Genomic DNA, 27082 nt, shown 5'->3' on the forward strand with positions numbered 1-27082 from the left:
TATATAAAAGTACATGTCATGTACTACATACATTTATTCAACTAAGGTTTAAACAGCTAATGTCAAGTGTCCAACCCTATCTCTAATCCAAGTCCGAAGCCTCCACTCTAATCCCGATCTCTCCTCATCTCCTGGACCCTGATCCTGTCCCACCTGTTGTCATGTACACATACAGACAAGACAACAGCCGGATAATTCCGGTGAGAATATAATCCCAGTATAAATCAACGAAACATGCAATCATATACACAATATAAAGCATGTAATCAGGTAACAGATATATGTATCAAAATCTGAAACATAAACAATCATAGACTGGCGACAATGCTCATAACTCTATCATTCAGACTAGACTCAATCCTAGTCTAGGGATCCCGATTTCCAAATGTGGTGTTCCTATATCGAATTCCGTAATAAAAGGAACTCTGATACTATTACTCGATATAACCAAATATGGTGTTCCTATATCGAATTCCGTAATAGAAGAAATTTCAATTCTATTTACGCGATATAACCAAACATCCGGTGTCCTGACCTAACCGTCATGGACTGTAGCTCTATCACTAATATCCTATCTTGAGACATCGTGCAATGTGTCCGTGGCGATACCACCACTGTCAGGCACTTCTGTCACAAGATTACTCGTATAGTACCTGCTATCTATAATTCAAGAGAACAAGTACATTAGTCAAATCAAAGTAAATATCAATGCAATAAAATAAAGTATGTGATTTAGGGAAACTCAAGTCTAAACCGACTCAAGTCGATCTCCTAATAACACATTGACTTATACCTTTCTTTCGTCGGTTTCTGGCTCAGTCGAAGTCCCGAGTTCACAGTCTGTCTGGTAATGACAATGTCAATAATCTCATGTCAATATACCGTTCGAATCAATAATATTCTGATCAATTTAGATTTAATTCAAATCAACGGTATAACGGTACAATTTCAATATCCCCGTCAATACAACATCGCCAGATAACAGTTACAATCCATAACCCATATCCAATATGATCTATAATCCAGTCACAATTCAAATCTATCCGGTATAACTCAATATACCCTAAAAATTCATAACAATTCCATAATCAGTCCGTTTTTCAATTGATGTCTAACATGTCAAGAACATAATATGTGAATCATATTCACTTCTGACAATAGCATAATTTCAAAGTATGTCAAAACGTAGCAAAACTTACGTCAAGTTGTAGCCTACGTCGATAGGATTACAGTACTGACGTCGGATTACAAATCAGACGGACGGATTTTTCACAAAATGCGTAAGGATTTTTCGCTCTTTCACAGAAACCCTTTTCTCGCTTCCTCGAGTCTTTTCTAAAAGATAATGCAAAGATATACGTATATATATATATATCAAGTTTGCATGTAAAGCGACGTGGCTTATTTTTCTTGAACTTGGGTCGGCACTCGGGCGGTGATAAACTACCGCTCGAGCACGGCATCCTCTGTCCGAGTTCCTTCGGATTACCCATTGGCGCTCGGGCGGTCACAAACTACCGCCCGGGCGCCACCTCCTCTGCCCGAAACATGTTCCTATTGAACATTGGCGCTCGGGCGGTCATTTTCTACCGCTCGGACGCCAATGGTTCTTGTCCAAAATTGCACCCTTCATATGATTTGGCCAATCTGGTCTCGTAATAGCCCGTCTATAATTTTATCCATTTCATAATCAATAATCATCTCAGATTACGATAATTAATTTCTCGGGCATTACAAAGAGAGAATAGAGAAGAGAAAAATTCAGAGAGTTCACGTGTAGGATTTTTCGTAGAAGAGATTTTCGTGAAAGGAGTTTTTCGTGGAGATACTTTTTCGTGGAGGCGATGTTCGTGAGAGTTTTTCGTGGGAGATGTTCGTGGTGCTCTCCTCTCTCAATTATACATACTTACACGCACTTGTGCACGCCATGAAAAAGTCAGAGAAATAATCCTTCGAGGGACGTGCTGCTTTGAATAGTGTAGATACCGGGTGTTGCCTTGAATGTTGAGAACATCTGCAAACAACATCCGTAACGAAGTTGGCTGAAGATCGTTTCTGTTACTCCAGTGTTTTGGCTCACATTTTTAGCTTTCTTGATTAAGTTTTTATTCTGGTTATTTGTTTTTAGAAAACATTTATTTTCTCAACTTCTTGAGGAAATTGATTTTAGTGATAATCATTAGTGATAGTGTTATTATTTACTAGTATCTGTCGAATAAAATAACTCTTACAATTACGAATAGTAACTATATAATATATTTTTGAATTAATTTGATTCTAATAATATTTTTGTTGTATTATTATGTAATATTATTGTCATTATTATTATCTATACCTATATTTAGGAGTAAAAAAATTGGTAGGAAAATTGACAAAGAACTATTGTTAATTGTTTAATTGATACATTATCTAATTAAAAGTTAATTTTATTCTTAGCTTAAATTGCTTTTAAGTCTACTTATTCTCATTAAATTTAATTAAGTGCATATTTTATTTTCAAGATTTGATATATTTATTTAAAAATCAAACCTTAATAAAATTGTCATACTCTTTGTATTAAAAAAATTAACTAATAAATTACATATATACTTATGTTAAATAATTTTGTTTTATTGTAGATAATATTTTTTTAAATAATATTTTGCATAACATGAGTATCATGTTAACAAATCATTAGAAATATGATTTTAGCTAAATTCTATTCATAATAAAGTCAATCGATAATCTGATAATTGGAAAACTTTAAATTTTTCGCTGCAGGTTCGATGTGAGTTCGAGAAAAACCCAACCGAACTACAAAATTGCTTATAAACTTCATTCAAAATCTATACAACATTTTCTAACATTAACAAAACTAAAGAAATTTGTTTGATTAAAGAAATATGATTGATGTGATCCGGGTGAAAAGAATGAGTCGGGTCGGGTGCTCCACCGAATCTACTATCAAGATGTTAGGAAAAATAAGAGCAGGACGTCTGGATCGAGAGCTTGCTTCCCAGAATAGAAGTGAAGACCTGCAACCAGGAATAACCACGTGAATGGGCGTCGGAAAAGTGTCCGGCGTGACCACTCCGATGCTTAAGTCAGTGAGGAACCTAAGGGAGAAAACCAATGTAACCAAGTGATGATTGGTGTCGAAGATGAGTAATGAACAATAAATGAGAGCATTTAATGTGTGAATAGAGAATAAATGCAAAGAAAGAATCTGGTATTTATAGTAGAGAGTGTAATGATGACCTCGTTCCTTGTGCTGATCATTAATTATGGTAGAGGGGCTGATTATATCCTACTATTCTGACATGTCAAATCGCACACTAGTCACATCCAGCCTACCTGATTCTGACAACCATTTATTACTGTCAGAGATAGGTCGGTCGTGCACACCCTATCATACCGGCGTAATTAAATGCAGCGCTCATATCGAAGTGTCCTGGATAGAATGTCTCTTGGGTAATTTTATAAGAGCTCGGGCATTTAATGACCCGAGAAGGTTATGTCTCGGCTATCTCAATGGCTCGGGTTTTCCTGAACCCTTTGGAATGTCTCTGTTAAGCTCACCCCTACATCGTCCCGAGCCCTCCAGGGCACGGGCTTCCTTGCCGACCTCTTCCATTACTCCGGCTTATCTATATCCCTTGAATGACCCCCCTCTCCTGACTCGGGCACTATCTATGACCCGGCTCCAAGAGCCGGGACATCCTGGGCCCTACTCATGACCTGGGATGTCTCGGGGGTATCAATGATCAATTTAAATATATGCTAAAATAATAATGGATTTTTTATGTTCATGTCCAATATTTCATCCTTTTTCTTTTCTTTTCTTTTTCTTTCATTGCTCACACTCACGATAATCTTTCGCAAAGAGAAAAATTCCCAAAATATATTTCCCTGCTTATGCCTTTGTCTTTACCTCTGACCATGACCACCACCCTCTCCTTGTTCTCCCATCAATAGTTTTTGAATGTGTTTGGATGAGAAAATTACAAATTCATTTATTTAAATATAATTTCTTTATTAAATAACTTACACAACAAAAATTCTAATACATATAAGATTTTACTTACACTATAATTATAATAATAATGATGAATTTCAAATCATTAGAATATTAAAGTCATTTGAATCGATTATGACATGTGTAATATTGTAAATGATTAACAATTGACTTGAGTTTCTTACCCGACATGAGCCTCAACCCATACCTAGGTTCGAGTGTTAGGAGATGCAAAAAAAATCACTTGCCAAAGGTGAGATATTTAATGAGTGACGGTGCATAAGTTTAGACTATGTTTCATGCTGAACCAACTACGACTTATGACTAATAGTAGTGGATTAATATGAGTTGAAACTCATGTTGGATCAGACTACGATCTATGATCGTTACAGTTTATTCTATTTAACTTAATTAACAATGAAAATAAATTTGAAACCACTGAATTTCAACTTACTCAATTCAAATGCAACATTTGTGTTACCCATTAATCCCTTCAATTTATACATATTTTGATTGTTAGGCCATGATTACATCTAATTAACTATAAGACATTATAAAACAAATTTCTAGAGAACTACAAATATTATGAAAATGAATCAAAATTATAAAATTTTGAAGCTTCCAATGCAGACTCAGGCTGTAAAGCCATTCAAAAAATATGCATCATAGCAATTTTCAAAAAGATCCACTAGGTCCCTCGTGGATTAATGTGGAGCCTCCCAGTTGTTTAGGGGGATCCAAAGGCTCAGAAGAATAGTTCCTCTGTACCTATATACTTACCTGTCTACTACTACATCAGTGTTGGAACATAGGTTGGTAAAAGAGCTCGAAAGCCTCCATGACTTCAAGATACCACATCGATTCCCTATCCGGAAACGCAGAAAGATCAACAAGTTTGTGAACCTGTGAGTTACACAACATCAGCTTTAGGCTTTAGCCAACTGGAAATCAAGATAATGCCAAGGGTCTATGTGGGTAGAATTTAGTAGATGACTTGATAAAGGTGATGTGACTAGTTTCTAATGGAAGATGCAGTAATGGTGCATGCATGAATCAAGCTGGAGTGAAAATGAGATGTGTTTTTTTACAAATCAAAAGGTTGGAAACACGTCTTAGTTACATTAACATAATAAAAGAAGTTTGTGTAGAATAATTCGATATTACCTAATAAAAGAAGTTTGTGTAATTTATCCATCTTAATTTGGTCAAATCTCACGTGTGCTGCTGCTATTGCATATTGCAGTGCATACTCCACAAATGGATTCCTTGAATCACTGAAATTAGCCAAGAGAATCGGGTATGCACGTTAACCAATAGGTATTTGAGTGCAAAAAGCACCCACAATATCACATACTACCTTTTACAATCTCTACATAAAGATGGTATGATATTCACCTTGAATTAACACACTGAAGCACCAAATTCTCAAGCGACAATTTGTACATAGTTTCCCTAGCCATCTGAGGAGAAGCCAGTTTCACATCTGTCCATGACTGCAAAAGAAATGTAGAATCTTTAAGAAAATAAATGGAAAAACAAGCACATTCTCCTCTCCAGATATCTAGACTTGCAAAGGTCATTCATTTAGGCATACCCATGCCCAAGCGTTAGGTTTAATATCGTCGTAAAGTGGCTTTACAATTGCATAAAATCGAGCATTTGTACTCAGTACAATTCCAGCGTTTGGCCTCTCCAAAATAAGGTAGCCCCCAGTCATCAAAACCTTTCCCGGAGCAGAAGCAACTCTGTTGATGATCAATCAAGTCACATGAGTCTGAATTAAAACAAACAGCAAAAAGGTAGAAGAAGAGGCAGGCAACTCACACGGCCATTTGTGCTAACACAGTGATCCGCAAAGATCTTTTCCAGCTGAGTAAAACAACAATCATAATCGGCTATGATGAATGGTTAGCACGATATAAAGGGCCTTACCCGGAGAAGAATCAGAAGCCCGTCCGGTGGAATTGTGAGCTACCAGTGAAGTCGTATAAAGAAACTCCTCCTAAATAAATTCTGCCATTATTCGATGCTTTTGTTCCCCTTCCAACATTTGTTTGTTTAATGAATCTGCATGCGTATGGAAGAAAAAAAACACTACAATTGCTGGATTAAGTGAGAAATAAAATTACTATTGCAGTTGTATCGAGATTTTAAGAAAAAGTAAGTTGTTTTATTTTTTTTTTCAAGTATTAAATTGTGGCATCAAATATTTGTAATCACAAAGTAAGGATCTAATGGATTATTTCATTTTACTAGACGTGCATACTGAGATTTAGCCTTTTTTTTCAAGAAAACAAGCCCGCGTCGTGTAATGATCAGAGGTGATCATACCGATGCCAAAAATCGGGTATGAAAATGCGTGCTTTGTATATATGATCTCTCGTCGAAAGCAATGACACATTTTCATGTGAAAGCTTGTACAATTCCTTTACTTGAGAATAATCAAGATCACATTTTTAGATAAAAACACAACTCATACTATATGTATGTTTACAACCACAGATTTAAAATCAAATATATTTTGAAATTACGAATCGGAAATTTAACAAGTACGCAAGGGAGAACCACATAAGCAATCGTTGTTGGCGAAGGACGAGGCCTCAAGATGATCGAACGGCAACCCTGTCGGCCGTATTACTGATACCACCTATAGTCCAAAGGCATCAAAATTTAAAGCTTTCACAAAAGTATAAATGGATTCCTCCTATACCCATCTTCCACCAGTTGTTGCTTCATTAACATACCACAGATTCTCGATTATAAACACTTAGATGTAGCAAATGTCAGAGGAACAGTATGAAGTTACCAGTGAAGTCGAAAACTGGCAGCTTGCATGAGTGGGTGAGCAAAATATGCCCCCAAGGTCAAAACCGTGATCGAAAGATATGGCAACCGCAGAAACTCCTTATAGTAGTCCTTGGGAAGCTTTTGTCGACCTTCAAGAATAGCAGCAAATGGAGTAATACTAGTTCTGCTTTTTAAAACTTCGAAAGCTTCACCATACCGAATGGCCGATCTTCGGTCACCATTCCAAACGCCGAATGAGTGGTGCGTGATCAGACCTACAGAGGCTGCTAATGCAACTGAATTCCCAATCCAGATTGTGTGAGCTATGCACCAAATCACCTGTCCAACCATCTGGGGAAAAAAATTGAGTACATTAACTGTAACTTAGGATTATTTTTGTTTCGGATTAAAAATTGTTATATAATAAAGATGAACAAAGCAGATATTATATGAAAAAAATTGCATATACCATTTCTCAGTTCAGTTAAATCCAAGTTATAATCTCTTAACGTATTCCAATACCATTTGTCATTCTGCCTACACCATTTGTCATTCTGCCTATACCATTTGTCATTCGGCCTTTATTTCCGACCTAAAATCTTGAAGATAAAAACTATGTTTATTAGAAAAAGCAGAGTGGGGGTGGAAGAAAACAGATTGAACAAGAAATCATGAAAATCAATGGAGAGCAGCAGCAGCAGCACATTGTTATGCTGCCTTTCATGGCGCAAGGCCATTTGATCCCTTTCTTAGCTCTTTCTAACAGAATCCAGCAAAGATTTGGCTTCGAAATCACCATTGCCACTACTCAACTCAATGTTCAGTACCTCAAATCCGCCATAGCCAAAAACTCGGAAGTCCAACAAACGAGACAGTCCAATATCCATCTCTTTGAACTCCCTTTCGATGGCAGCCAACATGGTCTCCCACCGAACATCGAGAACACAGAATCATTGCCCCTTAACCAAATCATCGACCTCTGTCATGCCTCGACCTCCCTCGAAACCCCCTTTCGCAGCTTGATTTCCGATATATCGATCAAATATGGCGGCCCTCCGCTTTGCATAATCTCCGATGTTTTCATGGGCTGGGCTACTGAAGTTGCTAGCTCTTGCGGCACGGTGAATGTAACTTTCACCACTTGTGGCGCTTATGGGACCGCCGCTTATGTGTCGTTGTGGGAAAATCTTCCCCACAGATTAACCCAAAGCGATGAGTTCAATCTTCCGGGTTTCCCAGATTCTTGCCTTTTTCATCTCAGCCAGTTGCATCCCTTCTCAAGAGCTGCAGATGGAACAGATTCCTGGTCAAGATTCTTCCAACCTCAGATTAGGCTCGCTCTAAATTCTTTCGGATGGCTGTGCAACTCCGCCGAAGAAATCGAACAGTTCGGAGTAGATCTCTTCAAGAAGTACTCAAAACTGCCAGTCTGGTGCATCGGGCCACTCCTTCCACCAGCAATGCTGACTCGAAAACCAACGCGTGTGATTGGACAACAAACCGGAAGAAAACCGGGACTTTCCCCGGAGAAATGCATGGAATGGCTGGACTCAAAGCCCGAAAGCTCTGTTCTGTACATATCTTTCGGCTCTCAAAACACCATCAGCACGACACAAATGATGGCATTAGCCACTGGTTTAGAGGAAAGTAGAACACCATTCATTTGGGTCATCAGGCCGCCTATTGGATTCAGCTTAGAATGCGAGTTCGACTCGAAATGGCTGCCCAACGGGTTCGACGAACGAATAAAGAACAGCAACCAAGGACTAATGGTGCATGGATGGGCACCCCAGTTGGAAATTCTTTGCCACCGATCAACAGCGGCTTTTATAAGCCATTGTGGATGGAATTCAACCATGGAGAGCTTAAGCCAAGGAGTACCGATCATCGGGTGGCCACTGGCGGCGGAACAGGCCTACAACGTGAAGATGTTGGTGGAGGAAATGGAAGTCTGCGTGGAGTTAACTAGAGGAACCAAGAGCAGTTTGAGCAAGGAGGATGTAATAAAAGCTATAGATACTGTAATGGGAGAAGGCATTAAAGCGGTGGATATGAAGAAAAAGGCGGAAGAAATAGGAGAGTTGATTAGATCCGCCGTGAGGGAAGACGGAATCCATGAAGGCTCCTCTGTTAAAGCAATGGATGCTTTTGTTTCTGCTCTTCTCTCCAAGAACCAAGGGCTTTGACCTCCAAGATTCATCAGATTAGTTATATTTAATAATGTTATGGATCTAATTGCGCTTAATACTTTTTTTTGGGTTCCATTAGTATAATAATAATGTTATGGATCTTATGGCAACGAATATTACTATCATGACATTAAATATTGCGAGTTGACTCTAGCGAATAGAAACTATATATTATATTTTTGGAATAGTTTTATTATAGTCATATTTTTGTTGTATTTTTATATCATGACAAAAACTTGTGTGAGACGATCTCACGGGTCGTATTTATGAGACGCATATCTTATTTGGGTTATTTATGAAAAATTATTACTTTTTATGCTAAGAGTATTACCCTTTGTCATATTTATTTAAAAATCAAATTTTAATAAATAATTGTCATACACTTTGTATTAAAAAAATTAACTTATAAATTCTATATATACCTATGTTAAATAATTTTTTTATTCTGGATAATATTTTTTAAAATAATATTTTGCAAAACATGATCATGGTGTTCACAAATCATTAATAATATGATTTTAGCTAAAATTCTATTCATAATAAAGTCAATCGATAATCTTCGGAGGTGATAATTGGAAAACTTTAAATTTTTCGATGTAGGTTTGATGTGAGTTCGAGAAAAACCCAACCGAACTACAAACTTGCTTATAAACTTCATTCAAAATCTGTACAACATTTTCTAACATTAACAAAACTAAAGAAATTTGTTTGATTAAAGAAATATGATCAATGCTAAAATCATAATTGATTTTTTACGTTCATGTCCAATATTTCATCCCTTTTCTTTTTTTTTCTTCCTTCATTGCTCACATTCAAAATAATCTTTCATAAAGAGAAAAATTTCCCAAAATTTATTTCCCTGCTTATGCCGTTGTCTTTACCTCTGACCATGACCACCACCCTCTCCTTCTTCTCCCGCCGATAGTTTTTGAATGTGTTTGGATGAGAAAATTTCAACCCATTTATTTAAATATAATTTCTTTATTAAATAATAATTTACACAACATAAATTCTGATACATCTAAGATTTTACTTGCACTATAATTATATTAATAACGATCAATTTCAAATCGTTACAATATTAAAATCATTTGAAATCGATTATGATATGTGTAATAGTGTAAATAAGTAACAATTGATTCGAGTTTCTCACCCGACATAAGCCTCAACCCATATCTGAGTTCGAGTGTTGGGAATGACGAAAAAGATCATTTTCCAAAGGTGAGATATTTAATGAGTGACGGTGTATGAGTATAGACTACGTCTCATGCTGAACCAACTACGGCCTATGACAAATAGTAGTGCATAAATATGAGTTGAAACTCATGTTGAGTCAGCCTACGACCTATGATCGTTATAGTTTATTATATTTAACTTATTTAACAATGAAAATAAATTTGAAACCACTGTATTTCAAATGAACCAATTCAAATGCAACATTTGTGTTACCCATTAATCCCTTCAATTTATACATATTTTTCGATTGTTAGGCCATGATTACATCTAATTAAGTATAGTACATATTATAAAACAAATTTATAGAGAACTACAAATATTATGAAAATGAATCAAAATTATCTAAAATTTTGAAGCTTCCAATGCTGACTCAGGCTGTAAAGCCATTCAAAAAATATGCATCATAGCAATTTTTAAAAAGATCCACTAGGTCCCTCGTGGATTAATGTGGTGCCTCCCAGTTGTTTAGGGGGATCCAAGGCTCAGAAGAATAGTTCCTCTGTACCTATATACTTACCTGTCTACTACTACATCAGTGTTGGAACATAGGTTGGTAAAAGAGCTTGAAAGCCTCCATGACTTCAAGATACCACATCGATTCCCTATCCGGAAACGCAGAAAGATCAACAAGTTTGTGAACCTGTGAGTTACACAACATCAGCTGTACCCAACTGGAAATCAAGATAATGCCAAGGGTTTATGTGGGTGGGGTGTGTAGGATATAGCAGATGGCTTAATAAAGGTGATGTGACTAGTTCCTGATGGAAGATGCAGCAATGGTGCATGCATGAATCAAGCTGGAGTGAATGAGATGTGTTTTTTACAAATCAAAAGGTTGGAAACACGTCTTACTGTCTTAGTTATTATCAGCTTTTAATACATTGGAAAGTCCTGAGAATACATCTTTTGCACTAGTCTGATAAATATAGAGTATATAGGAGATACAACAGGTAGTCATTGAGTCTGATCGTTCAACAACAATTTACTTGATGAAGAACAAAGAAACTGTAGTCCAATTCCATATGATGAGTTGAGAAGCACAATTTTGAAGTTTGAAACACTTTAGCAGAATCAAAACTAATGTTGGTTTAAATTGAAGAAATATGATTATCATTCATATTCTAAAGCTGACAACAAATGAATTAGATAAGATTTTTCTGCACTAAAACAGAGCAAGAAAGCCCACTTCTGCATGTCGCTTGAAACAAATTCAAAGTAATTAATAATGCTAGTCACACATTTGAGAAACTCTACACGCAATCCACAGACTGAGAGCATTTAATTTGGATGAAAGATATAATGAACATGGAAGGCCTGATCATTAACACTGAAAATTATTGAGTTCATCAGTTTGGCATGCGAAAATTATGGAGTTTATTGAGTACCGAAACATAAGGTTGGGGTCTGGGAGCTAGCTCTTCCAGAAGAGAGTTATTTAGTAATTTCAGCATATTTATATATCTTCGTGTTTGTAGATCTTATTTTTTATGAGATAACGAAGATTACTTGATTCAAGTAGAAATTTGTTTGTTCTTGAATTTGATTCTTTCTTTATCACATCATCCCCTCACTGGAAACTTGGCAGCAAGAGTATCCATATTTATCATTATCAAGAGTGAAAACAGCTTTCACTTCACAACTCACAAAACATTGTAGTCAAACTTCAAGAATGAACAATAAGTATATTAAGTATACACACCAAGAAATGAAATGGTTGAAAAATATGTGTACGGGGTAAAGTAGCAATCCTATATCAATACCTTAATCATTGGAAGATCACCCGCACAGAGAGAATAGCCTCCAACCACCATTATGTACATTCCTACACTCACAAATCTTTAATTACTTCGAAAAATTTGTACGAATACATAATAAAATTAATGTAAAATAACCTAATAAACAAATGATTAACTGACCTTTTTCCAAACGGCGACTGCGAAAGTCGCCAGAGAGGAAGAGCTCAATGACGCCCGTTCCATCGTCGAGGAGGTATCGACCGCCTCCGCCTTCCTCAGATTCAGCAGTCGAGACGAGAACACCCTGCAATGTCGAGATGAATATAGAAGAAATTGAGAAAAAGGAGGCATTGAAGGATAAATCATGGAATTACACACAACTACACACACAGTATCTGTAGACATACCTGTAGCCAAGCACGCTGGAAGAGAATTCCGCCGAGAGTGAAGGCATTTTGTGACGTCGTTGCGGCGGCGCGTCTCAGGTGTACACAGAGTAGCTTCAGTGCTGCCAGACCGTAATCCATTCGCACGCTTGGGATTGCTAGTAATTTCAAATTTTTGGTGGAATCATTGGAACATTCGTGTGGAACGTATTAAAATATAAATTCTATTGATACCAGGAAATAAATTGAATATGATACATGACATCGTTAGACCTATTGTGAGGACCCGTATCCTAATCACGATTTATTAACATGCAATCTTGATTAATTAGTAAACAGCGGAAAAGTGAGTTAAAAATTTGCGTTTGAGCCTATAAAAATTACGGCATGACCTTCCCATAAATAGGACATACCAGAAAAACAAATACTCAAAATAAACAACATATGCCGTCAATAAACACAACAACATAAACATATGTCAGCCAGACACGATCATGACATATCCAAACCAAAATATCATAGAGCCGACAAAGCTCGATAATACCATAATACAATCCTCCAAATATATACATATAATATCTGGGAAACAGCAACGCACGCAATACCTAAATACAACTGAGCCTACTCTCAAGGAGCTCTGGTACTTCCTGAGGCTTCCTCTAGAGCGCCTGAGGTCGAACCACATGTACCACCTGTCATGTCCACACACAAAAGACACGACAGCCCCCTCTCGAGGGTCAGCAACCCCAGTACGAGACATCAAGAAACCACGATATATGACATAGAAATGCAATGATGCCATGCATGAATGCAATGATGCCATGCATGATTAGATGCAAGATATCAGGAGTCAAATGATCGATATCAACAATCATACATATATGCTCGAGCTGGTCCACGACTCAGCGGACCGTGCCTGGGATATGGCCCAGCCTCGAAGCCAGCAACTACCTAAGCCGGACCGAATCAAGATAGCCAAACATCTCCAGAACACTATATCATATCATACATATATAACGGATCTCAACCGAAATATAACTGGATCTCAATAACAGATAGGCTCAATATGATATGTTCAGAGGTATTGATGTGTCTAACTAAAATAAAATGTGCGTGAACCAAAGATATATTTTATTTTATTTTGCACATCAATTACCAACTGATAATATGCGAGTCAGCATATAATATCACATAAATCAGCAAATAGCAAATAAATCATACAGTGTCAGACATCGTGAAAATATTTGATCTCTACGTACCTCAACTAATTTACCAGTAACTTAAATCTTCAAGAAAGTTCTGTAAATGCCAACTCAGACAATTCACCCGAATATTAATTTAAATGGTCTTATTATCATATAAAAATTCCAGAACCATTTAAATTCACTAAGAATCCAATTTCAACAATGTAGGCATTTTAAATTTCTAAAATTCCAATATTCGACTAAAATGCCTAAAATCAATCATTTCTATTTTATCGTCGCAATTATTCTTTTTAGCTTTAAAAGACGCTAAACTAATATTTATGCGACTTGCGATTAATTCTAGATTCACCAATTATACCTCCAACTTGCACTAATTCCGAAACCTACAACAATAACCCAATAATTAATCAATAATGATATATTATTTGAGATTAAATTCAAATAGGCAACAATTCGCACCGAAGGCAGCTTCTAATCCGAACAACAGTGGCTGAAATCGAGCCTAACCCGAAGCTAACCGCCAACAGGCAGCAAACTCGCCGGAGAAGATGACCGGAATCACGCAGAAAAACGGAGCCGACGGGTCGTTCTCGAAAATTTACAAAAGTAGTACCAAAAGAAAGCTTATGACATAAGGAACAAAACCCCTCAATCAATTTTTACTTTTGAGCGGCGGAAGACGGTGATTTCAGCGGTGAAAAGACGGCGTTTTTCGCCGGGTTTTCGAAAATCACGACTTTCCCTTGCAACAGTGGTATCAATGGATATATCTCATCATGGGCTTTCTAAATATGTGGTTATTTCAATTTTTTTATCACCGCTGCGGCCAAAATCGACTGGCGAAGGGAAGCGCGGTTTGAAGAGAAGTTACGGTGGAAGGAGGAAATCGGTGTGTGTTTAGAGGTGTAGTGTGTGTGAGAGTATAATTATAATAATAATAATATATATATATATTATTATTATATGTGTGTTTATCTTTTATTTTATAGTGGTTTCAAATTTGTTCCAATCTATTTTATTTTAATAAAATTTAAATATTATTTTAATATCGTTTATAAACCGATATTTTCTATATATATTTTAAGCACACTATTTAATTATTTGGTTTAATTATTTTAAATTCCTCATTTTAAAATAATTAATCTTATTTATCGTCAAATAACATATAATTAAATCAGATTATTATATCTATCGAACATATTCTTAAAAGCATATAGCTCAAAGACAAACGGCTATACAAGGTTTTCAACCGATATATATTTTCAAAACAAATTAGATTGAAAAAATGAAACATTTAAATTTCAAAATAATGATAAACAAAAGGGTTGACTAACCAAAAAATAATAATATTTATTATAAATAATTATAAATATTAATTTATAAGATATTGAAATTAAATTAAACAAAATGTGAATTTAAACTGGTTCAATCAACTATTGAAATTAGATGAGGTGGAGTGTTACTAACATTTTTTGTTATTATTAATATTATTACAAGAACAACAATAATATAGCATATTGTTGTTATAAGAGCCATGAAATAATCTGGTTAATAATTTAGCACATTTATTCAAATGAATAATTTCAGTATGAAAGAAACTGTTCAAAACAGTTTAAATGAAAAATATGATTTACCTGAAAATTTAGATAGGAACCTTTGAACAAATTGGTTTCAAACAGGTAGTTAAAACTACAGAATTTCGGTAGCTCTTCATAATGAAGATATGGTTATTAGATTATTAAGCAATAAAGATATTTTACCTTATAGGAAAAATTACGGATTTATTCATATAGGTTTAATACAAATTGCTTTTAGACCTTTAACTTTAGAAAGGTTTACCAGAAAACTTTATAACAACTTTAAGAGATGGTAGAAATTTAAATTAGAAACAATCCCTTATAGGAATAATTCAATCTAGTCTGGCACATGGTCCAGTATATTTTGATGTTTATCAAAATTTATATTATCTTTGTTTGATATCAATATATTAGACTCTATAACATTAAATGTTAAAACTCATGGTTATAATTATACTTCTGGAACATAAGTAATATATATTTGTTATCGTATTTATTATAAACCATTATTTACACTGAATCCTGTGTGTAAAAGAATAGATAAAAAATTAAATGAAACTAATTTTAATAGATCTATGATCAACTCCCCCGGTGGAACTTCACTAGCTACAATGTTAACAGCTGCCCTCTACCTTTCGAAATGAAATCTTTTGATAACGGGAAAAGTGTACCGCCCTCGAAAACTGGATAATTGAACAAGTTGTTCCTAGAAATAGAGATTTACAACATGTTATACAAAATAATGAAAGATCTGTTCAAATACAGTTTAATAATGAACAAAGAAGATTATTACCCTCTTCTGTTTATGCTAGATCAAGATCTAATCATTCTTTTATTTCTCTTCTAGATTATATGGTAGATATAACATAAACTTCTAGATCATCTACTTCTCATGTAAAAGAAGATTTAGAATCTACTGATACAAGTAGGTGATTTAATTATAAATCAAAATAATATTGTTCATAAAAGTAGCTTTCAAAAAGTTACAAAAACTTATACAGTTTCAGATATGATTTTAGTATTATAGTAAAATTAAAATTGATTTTACTAAAGGTTCTATAGCTAGGGCCAAGTTTAATGCAGAATTTTATTTACCCAAACGGAATCTTTCAGAGATTAGTATTTTAAAGGTGTCTCTGAAGAAGAATTTAAATTTATTGTTTCAGAATTTTATAAATACTGTGAAAACCAAAATAAATTAATACATTTTGTTCCTTGGTTTTGTAAAATATTTATTATAGAATATATTTCTATTCTTGAAAGAAATTATAAACTTTCTTCATGACAGATTCAAAAATATGTTTAATCCTCCTCAACAATGTTTTATTATAGAAAAGAATAATAAAATTTTAAATTTTACTGCTTTTTCAAAATTATTTGACAATGATATGTTACAAATAACTGTTAAACATATTAATCAGATAATTGAAAAACAAATTATACAAATTTATATCTTACGATAATAGGAGAAGAAATAAATTCTCTTAAGATTTAGAAAATATTTTAGAAATAATCCAAAGATATTTTAGAAAAGATTTAGAAATAATTCCAAAGATATTTTAGAAAATGAATCTGATATTTCAGATTTAGAAGAATGTAATAACTGTATACAAGGAAAATCTTGTATAAATCATATAGATGATAAAAATGATTATTTTTATAAACTTATATCTCAATTTCAAGATTTAAACATAAATGTTTTAACAAACAATAATATTTTAGAATTCCTTAAAATGATTAAGGATCCAATATTAAAATCTACAATTATTGGTCAAATCGAAAATACTGCTTCTACAAGCAATAATAACATTCTTGTTAAACAAGAACAAGCATATTCTATCATAGAAGTTAAAAATCTTTTACATAATAAGTATAAACAACAAAATCCAGTTACGATACATGATTTATTTAAAGAGATAGATAATCTTAAAGAACAAGTAAAAATTTTACAACACAATAATAGTTTAAATTATCGTATTTCAAATTTTGAAAATAATAATAATTAAATTTCTGAAAGTTTTGAAAATATTCAAGATATTTCATTTCCTGATATTAATCAAAAACATTTATCTGTTTTAAGTATGATAATATCTCAAAAATGGTATACTAATATTACCTTATTAATTGATAATTCTTATAAGAAAAATTTTATTGCTATGATTGATAGTGGTGCAGATTTAAATGTTATACAGGAAGGATTAATTCTATAAAATATTTTCATAAAACTACTCATTCTCTTTCTCATGCAGGAGGAGAATCATTAGAAATAAATTATAAATTACCAAAAAGCATATATTTGCAAAGATAAAAACTGTATTCAAACTAGTTTTTTAACAGCGAAAGATATATTTATAGCCAACTTATACTTGGTCTTTCTTTTATTTATCAAATTTATCCTTTAACATATGTTGATGAAACAAGTATAATAGGAACTTTTCAAGGTAATCCTATTTCTTTTCAGTTCATAACTAAACATGTTCATAGAATTTTAAATAAAGTACAAGAACAGATTGAAAGAAAAATCTTTCAAATAAATTCTTTAAAAGAAGAAGTAAAATTTTCAATCATAGATGATAAATTACAAAATCCTAAATTACAGGAAAAAATAAAATAATTTATAATAAATTTTAATTAGAAATATGTAATGATCTCCCATATGCTTTTTGGAATTGTAAGAAGCATATTATCTCTCTTCTATATGAAGAGAATTTTGATGAAAAGGATATTCCTACCAAGGCTCATCCTTGTCAGATGAATTCTGAATATTTAGAATTATGTAAGAATGAAATTCATTCTTTACTAGAAAAAGGTTTGATAAAACCTTCTCAATCTCCTTGGTCATGTACTAGTTTTTATGTTAATAAACATTCTGAACAGGAAAGAGGTGTTCCTAGATTAGTAATTAACTATAAACCCCTTAATAAGGTTTTAAAATGGATTAGACATCCTATTCCTAATAAAAAAATATTTATTAGATAGATTAGTTCATGCAATCATATATTCAAAATTTGATTTAAAATCAGGATTTTGGCATATTCAAATAAAAGAATCAGATAGGTATAAAACTGCTTTTAATGTTCCAATAGGACATTATGAATGGACAGTAATGTCATTTGGCCTTAAAAATGCCACTTCAGAATTTCAACAAATTATGAATGATATTTTTTATTCATATAGCAATTTTATAATTGTTTACATAGATGATATTCTAGTATTTTCAAATGATATTGAAACACATTTTAAACATTTATATATGTTGTAAAATATTGTTATTCAAAATGGTCTTGTTATATCAAAATCTTAAATGATTTTGTTTCAAACTAATATCCGATTTCTTGGTCATATGATTGAAAAAGGAAAAATTATTCCTATTCAAAGAAGTATTGAATTTAGATCAAAATTTCTTGATATAATAACTGATAAAACTCAGTTACAAATATTTTAGGAAGTTTAAATTATATTTCTCCATATATAAAAAATTTAACAAATGATTCTGCTATCTTATAAAATAGATTAAAGAAAAATCGTTTACCTTGGTCTGAAAGACATACAGAAGCTGTAAAAAATATTAAAGAAAAGGTTAAAAATCTCCCTTGTCTCATGCTTGCAAATCCTCAATGGGATAAAATTGCTGAAACTGATGCTTCAGACATAAGTTTTGGAAGAATCTTAAAGCAGATAGATCCTCAATCAAAACAAGAATATCTTATCAGATTTTATTCTGTGAAATGGAATAATGCCCAGAAAAATTACTCTATAGTATCAAAAGATATTTTGGCTATTGTGAGATGTATTTTAAAATTTCAAGATGATTTATATAATCAAAAGTTTATTATAAAATCTGATTGCAAATCAATAAAGATTTTAAACAAACTGTCTCTAAGTAAATGTTTGTAATGCCCGGAAATTTAATCCTAGTAATCTGTAATTATTGATTTATAATTTGATATGATTACGAAAAGGATTAATCGAGACACGAAATAAGATTACATATGAATTGTGCAAGTTTTTAACAGAACTATTGGCGCCCGAGCGGTAGAAAATGACCGCCCGAGCGCCAATGTTCAGCAAGGTAGGCTTTGGGCAGAGGATGTGGCGCCCGGGCGGTAGTTTTTGACCGCCCGAGCGCCAAGGCTTAATCGGGAGGCAGAACACCTCGCGCCCGGGCGGTAAGTTTTAACCGCTCGAGCGTCGAGCAAGCGCCCGAGCGGTAATTCTCGACCGCTCGAGCGCCGCCTGAAAATTGGGAGAAAGAATGACACGTATACATTGCATGCATTGGAGATATATATATATATATATATACGATTATCTTTACAATTAATCATAAACAAAAGGTAAGAATCGTAGAGAAAGGTTTCTGTGAAAGAGCTAAAAATCCTTACGCCTTTTGTGAGGAATCCGTCCGTCAGAATTTGAATCCGACTTCAATACTGTAATCCTATCAACGTAGGCTACAACTTGACGTAATTTTTGCGACGTTTTGACATGCTTTGAAATTATGCTATTGTCAGAATTGAATAGGATTCATATATGATGTTCTTGACATGTTAGACATCATAGAATCGAAGTCAGATTAAGAAACAGATTGATTATGGAATTGTTATGAATTTTCAGGGTATATTGATTTATACCGGACAGATTTGAATTATGACTGGACTATAGATCATATTTGATATGGGTTATGGATTGTAACTGTTATCTGTTGATATGGTAGTGACGGGGATACTGAAATTGTTCCGTTATGCCGTGAATTGAATTGAATCCAGATTGATCAGATTCAATATTGAATTGAGAATGGAATATTGATATTATGATTCTCGATATGTCGTTTCAGATTTACAGAGACATTCTTGAGTTCAGAACTGATATTGCTACAGACCGAGACTACAAACGGAAGGTATAAGTCAATGTGGTATTGGGAGATCGACTTGAGTCGGTTTAGACTTGAGTTTCCCTAAATCACATACTTTACTTTATTGCATTGATATTTGCATTGATTTGATTGATGTACTTGTTCTCTTGAATTATAGATAACAGGTAGTAGATAAGTAATCTTGTGACAGAAGTTCCTGATAGTGGTGGGATCGCCACGGGAACATTGCACGATGTCACAAGATAATATAGAAATCTTGGGACGGAAGTGCCTGATAGTGGCGGGATCGCCACGGGCACATTGCACGATGTCTCAAGATCAGGATATTAGCGATAGAGCTACAGTCCATGACGGTTAGGTCAGGACACCGGATGTTGGGTATATCGAGTAAATAGGATTGGAATTCTTCTATTACGGAATTCGATATAGGAACACCATATTTGGTTATATCAAGTAATAGGATCAGGGTTCCTTCTATTACGGAATTCGATATAGGAACACCACATTTGGAAACCGGGATCCCTAGACTAGGATTGAGTCTAGTCTGAGACGTGGAGTCACGTATATGTTAGACAGTTTTATGATTGACTATGTTTCAGATTTTGATACATATTACTGTTACCTGATTACATGCTTTATATTTGTTTATATGATTGCATGTTCGTTGATTTATACTGGGATTTATTCTCACCGGAGTTATCCGGCTGTTGTCTTGTCTGTATGTGTACATGACAACAGGTGGGACAGGATCAGGGTCCAGGAGATGAGGAAAGATCGTGATTAGAGTGGAGGCTCCGGACTTGGATTAGAGATAGGGTTGGACACTTGACATTAGCTGTTTAAACCTTAGTTGAATAAATGTATGTGGTACATGATTTGTACTTTTATATACTGAGAAGTATATATGTATGTTTTATGTCACTACGTTCCGCATTTTAAAAGAAAAAAAATTTTAGACCATGTTTTATAATTGATTAATTAGTCCCAATGATGATTAAGAACTTGATTAGCGTCCGGGTCCCCACAATGTTTGTGAGATGGCAGGTCATTTAGCTCTCTTTGATTTTGAAATCATTTATAAGAAATGTGAAGATAATCACTTACAGATTTCTTAACTCGAAGATATTTATCCTAATGTTTTTATTTACAGATATGAATTCTCGAGGAAGAGGACAGTCCTCTTATAGAGGACGAGAAAGAAGGGGAAAACCCCTAATATTATTGTACAACATGGAAAACAGAGGCTCATAGCCCATAACTTATCAAGTTCATCAGCCAGTAATACTGAGCAAAATGAATTATACAATTAATTTCAAGAAATCCTGAAACAAAAGCAGAGAAATAATAAAAATTCTCAAGCTTCAGCATCATATGATAATATTATCAAGAAGATGATAATGATTCAGCTCTATATACAGAGACAAAGCATCGAGAATTAATTCTTCTTATATAAGAAAAAGATACCCAATGGGAAAAAACTCCATGAACTATCATGGAAAGATTTTGAACCAATACATCATATGTATATATTTCTTACAAAGAGAGAATTTTATGAAAATCTTCTTTTATCTATAAAAAAGTGTAGATATAACTCACTTTTTTTTCAGTAATACTCTGCAAAAAGGAAGTTATAACTTCTCCAAGTTTTTTGTCAAAAAAATTATATCTATTGAAGAATGGAATATATCTCAATTGGTTGAAAAATAATTTTATTCGGAAAGTCATAAAATGAGTTTTAAATTCAGTTTTTGGGATTATATTGAAAGTTTTAATAAAACTCAATTTTATGAAAATGAAAAGAGGAAACATACATGGTTTCTAAAGATTTGTGAAAATGTTTTTCATTATCCTGTTCCAAAATGGTTTTTAATTTGATGGAATATATTTGGTCCATCCGCAAAAATTTTGCCAGAGGTTTTTATAAAACCCATGAATACTTGGTTAAATATTTCTCCAGGTATCAAAAAATCATTTTCTGAACATTGAATCGATGGCAAGACTTTATGTCTATTCTTCATAGAATTCGGAATCCCATGGATCTGGAAATGACAACCAGAATTTGGGTACATTGATGAAGGTATCCCTTGCATATGGCGAGTCAGGTCTACTAATTTTTGGGACAAATTATTGCGACATGATCCAGAAACTGGAAAACCTTATGGTCATGACACTCTTCATCAAATGGAGGAAAAAGTTTGTTATACCAAAAAGAAATTCATAATCAACAAGAAAAGAAAAAAGCGTCTATTTTGTCCATTTAAGATTCTCACTCAGAAATATTCTGAGATCTATTCAAAAGAAAAAATGATTGAGGTTTATATTGAAGAAATGAAGAAGGATCTTTTTCAGAATATTAGATGTTCCGATTCAAAATCAGATAAATCTATGGCGTCTGAATCCAGTGAGAATCAATTCATTCGTTTAATGCAGATGCAAGATGCACAAAATCCAGAGGATGATATTCCTCAATTCCCTCAAGTCAATGATATATTTGAAAATTTGAAAAATTCTATAAAAGACAATATTAAAGATGAATAAATTCTTCATCGTTGGAGGAAGAATCTCAGAGTTTGTGAAATATCACATCATGGCATCTCATGACAAAAGTGGGTGGCATATCACTGTAAACCTTTTGAATTTTGTAACCATGTTACTATTTGCTTTAATAAAGCATTGTACTATTTTTATTTTTAGATGGAGTCCGGAGTTTCATGTCCGGCTCTTTTATCTATTTATAGGTTCATTCTGTGTTCTTAGGAGGAAACGGTCGAGTTTGCTCCCTTCTATTATCTTCTTGTAAACAATCCTTCTGAACTTTATCAATAAAAGTCTCAAGTTCTGAACACAACTTTGTAAGTTTATACTTTTTTATTTTCTCTTTTTATTTACTGTTTTAAAAATTTTATATTTCAGATATTAGCCTGAATGACAGTATAAAGTATTCGTGCTAAATTATTAACTAACTATGACATGATCTATATTTATTTGTAACTTGGAATTAAATTGAGATAATAAAAGATTTATTTAAATTTTTGGAATTTAATGTAATATAAGAGTCTTTGATTAGAACATAAGGTAAAAAGATGAACCAAGAAATGGTAAACACAAGGTTCGAGTTCATCCGGGAAAAATAAATTCATGTTGTAGCCTTTCAGCCTGCTTAGCTGAGAAATGACGTTTAAGGCGTTTAAGCGTTTACAGGTGATTTTTATGAATTTATGATTATTTGGGCTCTCGGTAAAATCTTTTGTTGTTTAATTTTTTTGATATATCTTTCGTAAATCCTTTATGTTTCGTAAAAATTCCAAATAAGAAACTTATATTCATTATTATTCTGGAGTTCAAATTTCTCTTTTTCTTAGCTCAGTTCAAGTTGAAGATGATATATAGGCTGGAAACCAATAACCTCCATGTGTGCGAAAGCCACAAAGGAAAAATTTGGTAAAAACAATGTCACGTATCAGATTCACTTTGATTCCAAGTCTCAGATGACATCAATGGCTTACCTTTTCTATTTACTGAAAGAATTAGGAAAATCCTAAGAAAAGATGATATTTATATTCCATATGAGAATTATACTTATGAAAAATTAATAAGTACTTGTATTCAAGAGGGTTTAGCTCTCTGTAACGAATTAAAATTAAATAATCAAATAAAAAGACAGAATTTACTTGAGAAAAAACAGTTAGGTAAATTTTGTGATCAATTTGATATGGACTTACCTAATAAAGGTAAGAAGAAAATTCAATATAAAGAAGAAAAACTTTATAAAAAGAGAAGACATTTGTCTGAAAGATAAAAAGAGGAAAAAAAAGAAAAAGAAAGCCGTGATTTACGGAAAGCAGAAAAATATAAAAACAAAAATAAATTAATAATTTGTAGAAAATGTAAAAAGCCAGGACATTATGCTAATCAATGTTGGGCTAAAAACAAAATTAATAATTTAGATATAGATGAAAATCTAAAAGAAACGTTATTTAAAATAATAATGGATTCAAATAATAATTATGATAGTGAAACTGAGAATTTTTCGAAATCATATAATTCCGAAGATATTTTAGAAAATGAATATGATATTTCAGATTTAGAAGAATATAATAACTGTATACAAGGAAAATCTTGTATAAATCATATAGATGATCAAAATGATGATTTTTATAAACTTATGTCTCAATTTCAAGATTTAAACATAAATGTTTTAACAAAAAATAATATTTTAGAATTTCCTAAAATGATTAAGGATCCAATATTAAAATCTACGATTATTGATCAAATGGAAATACTGCTTCAACAAGCAATAATAACATTCTTGTTCAACAAGAACAAGGATATTCTATGAAAGAAGTTAAAAATCATTTACAGAATAAGTATAAACAACAAAATCCAGTTACTATACATGATTTAGTTAAAGAGATAGATAATCTTAAAGAACAAGTAAAAATTTTACAACACAATAATAATAGTTTAAATTATCGTATTTCAATTATTGAAAATAATAATAATTCAATTTCTGAAAGTTTTGAAAATATTCAAGATATTTCATTTCCTGATATTAATAAAAAATAATAATCTGTTTTAAATATGATAATATCCTAAAAATGGTATACTAATATTATCTTATTAATTGATAATTCTTATAAGAAAAATTTTATTGCTATGATTGATAGTGGTGCAGATTTAAATGTTATACAGGAAAGATTAATTTCTACAAAATATTTTGTAGAGAATGAGTAGTTTTATGAAAAAAATTGAGTACATTACTGTAACTTAGGAGGTATCGACCGCCTCCGCCTTCGTCAGATTAAGCTGTCGAGATGAGAACACCCTGCAATGTCGAGACGAATATAGAAGAATTGAGAAAAAGGAGGCATTGAAGGATAAATCATGGAATTACACACAACTACACACAGTGTCTGTAGACATACCTGTAGCCAAGCACGTTGGAAGAGAATTCCGCCGAGAGTGAAGGCATTCTGTGAAGTCGTTGCGGCGGCGCGTCTCAGGTGTACGCAGAGTAGCTTCAGTGCTGCCAGACCGTAATCCATTCGTACGCTTGGGATTGCTAGCAATTTCAAATTTTTGGTGGAAACATTGGAACATTCGTGTGGAATGTATTTGATGTGATCCGGGTAAAATGGATGAGCAGGGTCGGGTGCTCCACCGGGTCAAATCAAGAATTTATAGTGTTGTTTAGGAAAATGAGCAAGGTAGATGGCTTCGATCATGACCTGCAAACAATGGAAGGAACTCGTGAATGGGCGCCGGAAGGGTGTCCGGCGTGACCACTCCGATGCTTAAGTCAGCAGGGTTGTCGAGAGAGAACTTAAAGCAATATGTATGGATGCTTGAGAGTGAAGAAATTTCAGCCCTGTGGAATGTCAACGATACCTGCTATTTGAAGAGAAGCTAGGGTTACCTTGATGCGCGTGCTCACCTACTACCTGTACCCTCGGACGTTGACGGCCTGTCGGGTCCCTTTCTACCCGATAGCTTCGTGGGTACTCCAAGAATAAGGGACGTTGACTGCATGTCCAGTCCCTTTCTTCTCCATATTTTCGGGGATACGTTCAGGCGGAAGACGTTGACTTCCCGCCCAGTCGCTTTCTGCCTTACAATCTGTAAGATCCTCTAAGTAAGTTACTCGAGTATTGAGCCCTCGGCTTCAGCATGAAAGCCCGGTCCCTAGTTGCTCGGGAGGTAAGTAAATACCCGGTCATGCATGAAGCGCCCAGTCGCGTGGGTAACAATCGCCCTCCCGGTTTCTATAGGGGCTACTCAATGACATTTCCCGGGTCCTCCAGGACCCGAGCCCTTATAGGGGTATCACCACCCATCCCTAAAATAGTCGGGCTAGAGTCTCACTCGCTGTCCCGATTGGTGTGAAATAATTCACGATGTATAATAGCATCGGAGCCTTTAAATATCCCGTAGAAGAGATGTCACGCCTGGATGATTTGTCTCCCGGACCCTAATGAATTGTTATCCAGCCCCTCTGGATGTTGCATTCGTTATAATGAGATGCACCCACAATTAATTCCTACTAGAAAACGCTCCACATCTCGAGAAATGGATAAGTCTGACACCTCGACAACTGTGCACGTCTTTCCCCCTCCCGGCACAATTTCCAAAACTTATCTCAACTGTTCAGGCATCTTGAAGATCAACGGTCATTATTAATTTGTTCTTATTATAAATAGGGCCTTACCAATCCGTCATCATACCAGCAAAGTGTTGTTAGGAAGATACAATGGCAGGTGCTAGCAATCCCAGCGTCCCTGATCTGGCGGAAGAGTTCATGAATGCATCCTCAGAGAGGCATAAGACGGAAATAGAGGAGGAGGTCTTTCACAAAATTCTCGCCTTCTGGGAGGCACTGCAAGAGTTACAGCTTCTCTACTACTGCGGTGAGGCTAATACTCCTCGGCTTCTGGCGAAATTGGAGAAGTATCGGGAGTATCTAAATATTTCCGAGTTGGGGGATCCTTTTGAAGAGGACCGCATGTACGAACTGATGCTTCGAAAAGAGAGGAACACTCTCAACGATATCACTGACGCCAAGGGCTATGAAGGAAGGGCTACACGAGAAGTGAGACGTTGGATGTTCCTGTGGAAAGCCTTCGTAGAGGAGGCATATTTCGATGTAATTCGAAGTAATTTCGTTAAATAAAATTATTATCCGAGTTTACTGTCTTTTACCATTTTATCTGATGCATATCCCACGGACTGTCTGACTCGACTGACAAGATTAACTACTAATAAGTAACGAACGGAGACGTGAGGATTTCGTACTAATAAAACTAAAAGGGCGCCCGAGCTCCGCATTTCTCGGGTTTACAACAATATGCTGGGACCTCGAATCTCCCGGTCTTAAGATAAAATGTCGAGGCCTTAAACCTCCCGGACTCAAGAGAAAATGCCGGGGCCTTAAACCTCCCGGACTCAATACAAATATTACCACGCTTACCCGGATATCCCGATTGTTGCGATAACAGGTGTAAGCCTTAACTCCTTCCTGGAGACGCTTCGTATTTCGGGAAAGAAATAAGTCTAACGCCTCGATAACCACGTGCGTCCTTTCCTCTTCTGCCGATTAATA

General features: G+C 34.3%; 4 protein-coding genes and 1 long non-coding RNA gene across 15 annotated transcripts in view; 2 read left to right on the forward strand and 3 right to left on the reverse strand.

The window, feature by feature from the left end:
- Positions 1-4551: 4551 nt before the first annotated feature.
- Positions 4552-27082, reverse strand: part of LOC140827730 (15-cis-zeta-carotene isomerase, chloroplastic) — a 39116-nt gene continuing 16585 nt past the window's right edge. The window contains exons 4-11 of one of the 8 annotated variants that reach the window (XR_012117024.1): positions 6999-7132; positions 6801-6930; positions 5927-6061; positions 5819-5863; positions 5589-5739; positions 5390-5487; positions 5159-5268; positions 4552-4897 (exon numbers count right to left, since the gene is read on the reverse strand). Coding sequence is in view for 3 of the 8 variants with exons in the window: in XM_073190520.1 (XP_073046621.1) it covers positions 6629-6641; positions 6801-7132 (345 nt within the window). In the remaining 5 variants the exon portion in view is untranslated. The other 7 variants (XR_012117021.1, XR_012117023.1, XR_012117022.1 and 4 more) reach the window with 7 other exon arrangements.
- On the reverse strand, positions 4790-5826 carry LOC140827413 (phosphomevalonate kinase, peroxisomal-like). The gene is made up of 5 exons (XM_073190076.1): positions 5819-5826; positions 5589-5739; positions 5390-5487; positions 5211-5268; positions 4790-4897 (listed from the first exon to the last, which is right to left on the reverse strand). Exons 1-5 carry the CDS (start codon positions 5824-5826, stop codon positions 4790-4792), a joined length of 423 nt encoding a protein of 140 aa, XP_073046177.1.
- Positions 7143-8991, forward strand: LOC140827729 (UDP-glycosyltransferase 92A1-like). The gene has a single exon (XM_073190519.1). It carries the CDS (start codon positions 7453-7455, stop codon positions 8965-8967), a length of 1515 nt encoding a protein of 504 aa, XP_073046620.1. The 5' UTR covers positions 7143-7452; the 3' UTR covers positions 8968-8991.
- Positions 10239-10848, forward strand: LOC140827732 (uncharacterized). Its single transcript, XR_012117026.1, has 2 exons — positions 10239-10636; positions 10668-10848. It is a non-coding gene; the product is annotated as an uncharacterized lncRNA (long non-coding RNA).
- On the reverse strand, positions 10545-25090 carry LOC140827731 (uncharacterized). 4 transcript variants are annotated; one of them, XM_073190528.1, is made up of 6 exons: positions 13588-14447; positions 12934-13020; positions 12350-12486; positions 12123-12246; positions 11967-12028; positions 10545-10846 (listed from the first exon to the last, which is right to left on the reverse strand). In XM_073190528.1, exons 3-6 carry the CDS (start codon positions 12467-12469, stop codon positions 10739-10741), a joined length of 414 nt encoding a protein of 137 aa, XP_073046629.1. In that variant the 5' UTR covers positions 12470-12486; positions 12934-13020; positions 13588-14447; the 3' UTR covers positions 10545-10738. The 4 variants fall into 4 exon arrangements, with proteins under 4 accessions (XP_073046629.1, XP_073046628.1, XP_073046630.1 ...); XM_073190527.1 differs by having other exon boundaries at positions 12934-14447; XM_073190529.1 differs by lacking the exons at positions 12350-12486; positions 12934-13020; positions 13588-14447 and adding an exon at positions 24912-25090.

The sequence above is a fragment of the Primulina eburnea genome, chromosome 3 (assembly GCF_022965805.1).
Source record: "Primulina eburnea isolate SZY01 chromosome 3, ASM2296580v1, whole genome shotgun sequence".
NCBI lineage: Eukaryota > Viridiplantae > Streptophyta > Magnoliopsida > Lamiales > Gesneriaceae > Primulina > Primulina eburnea.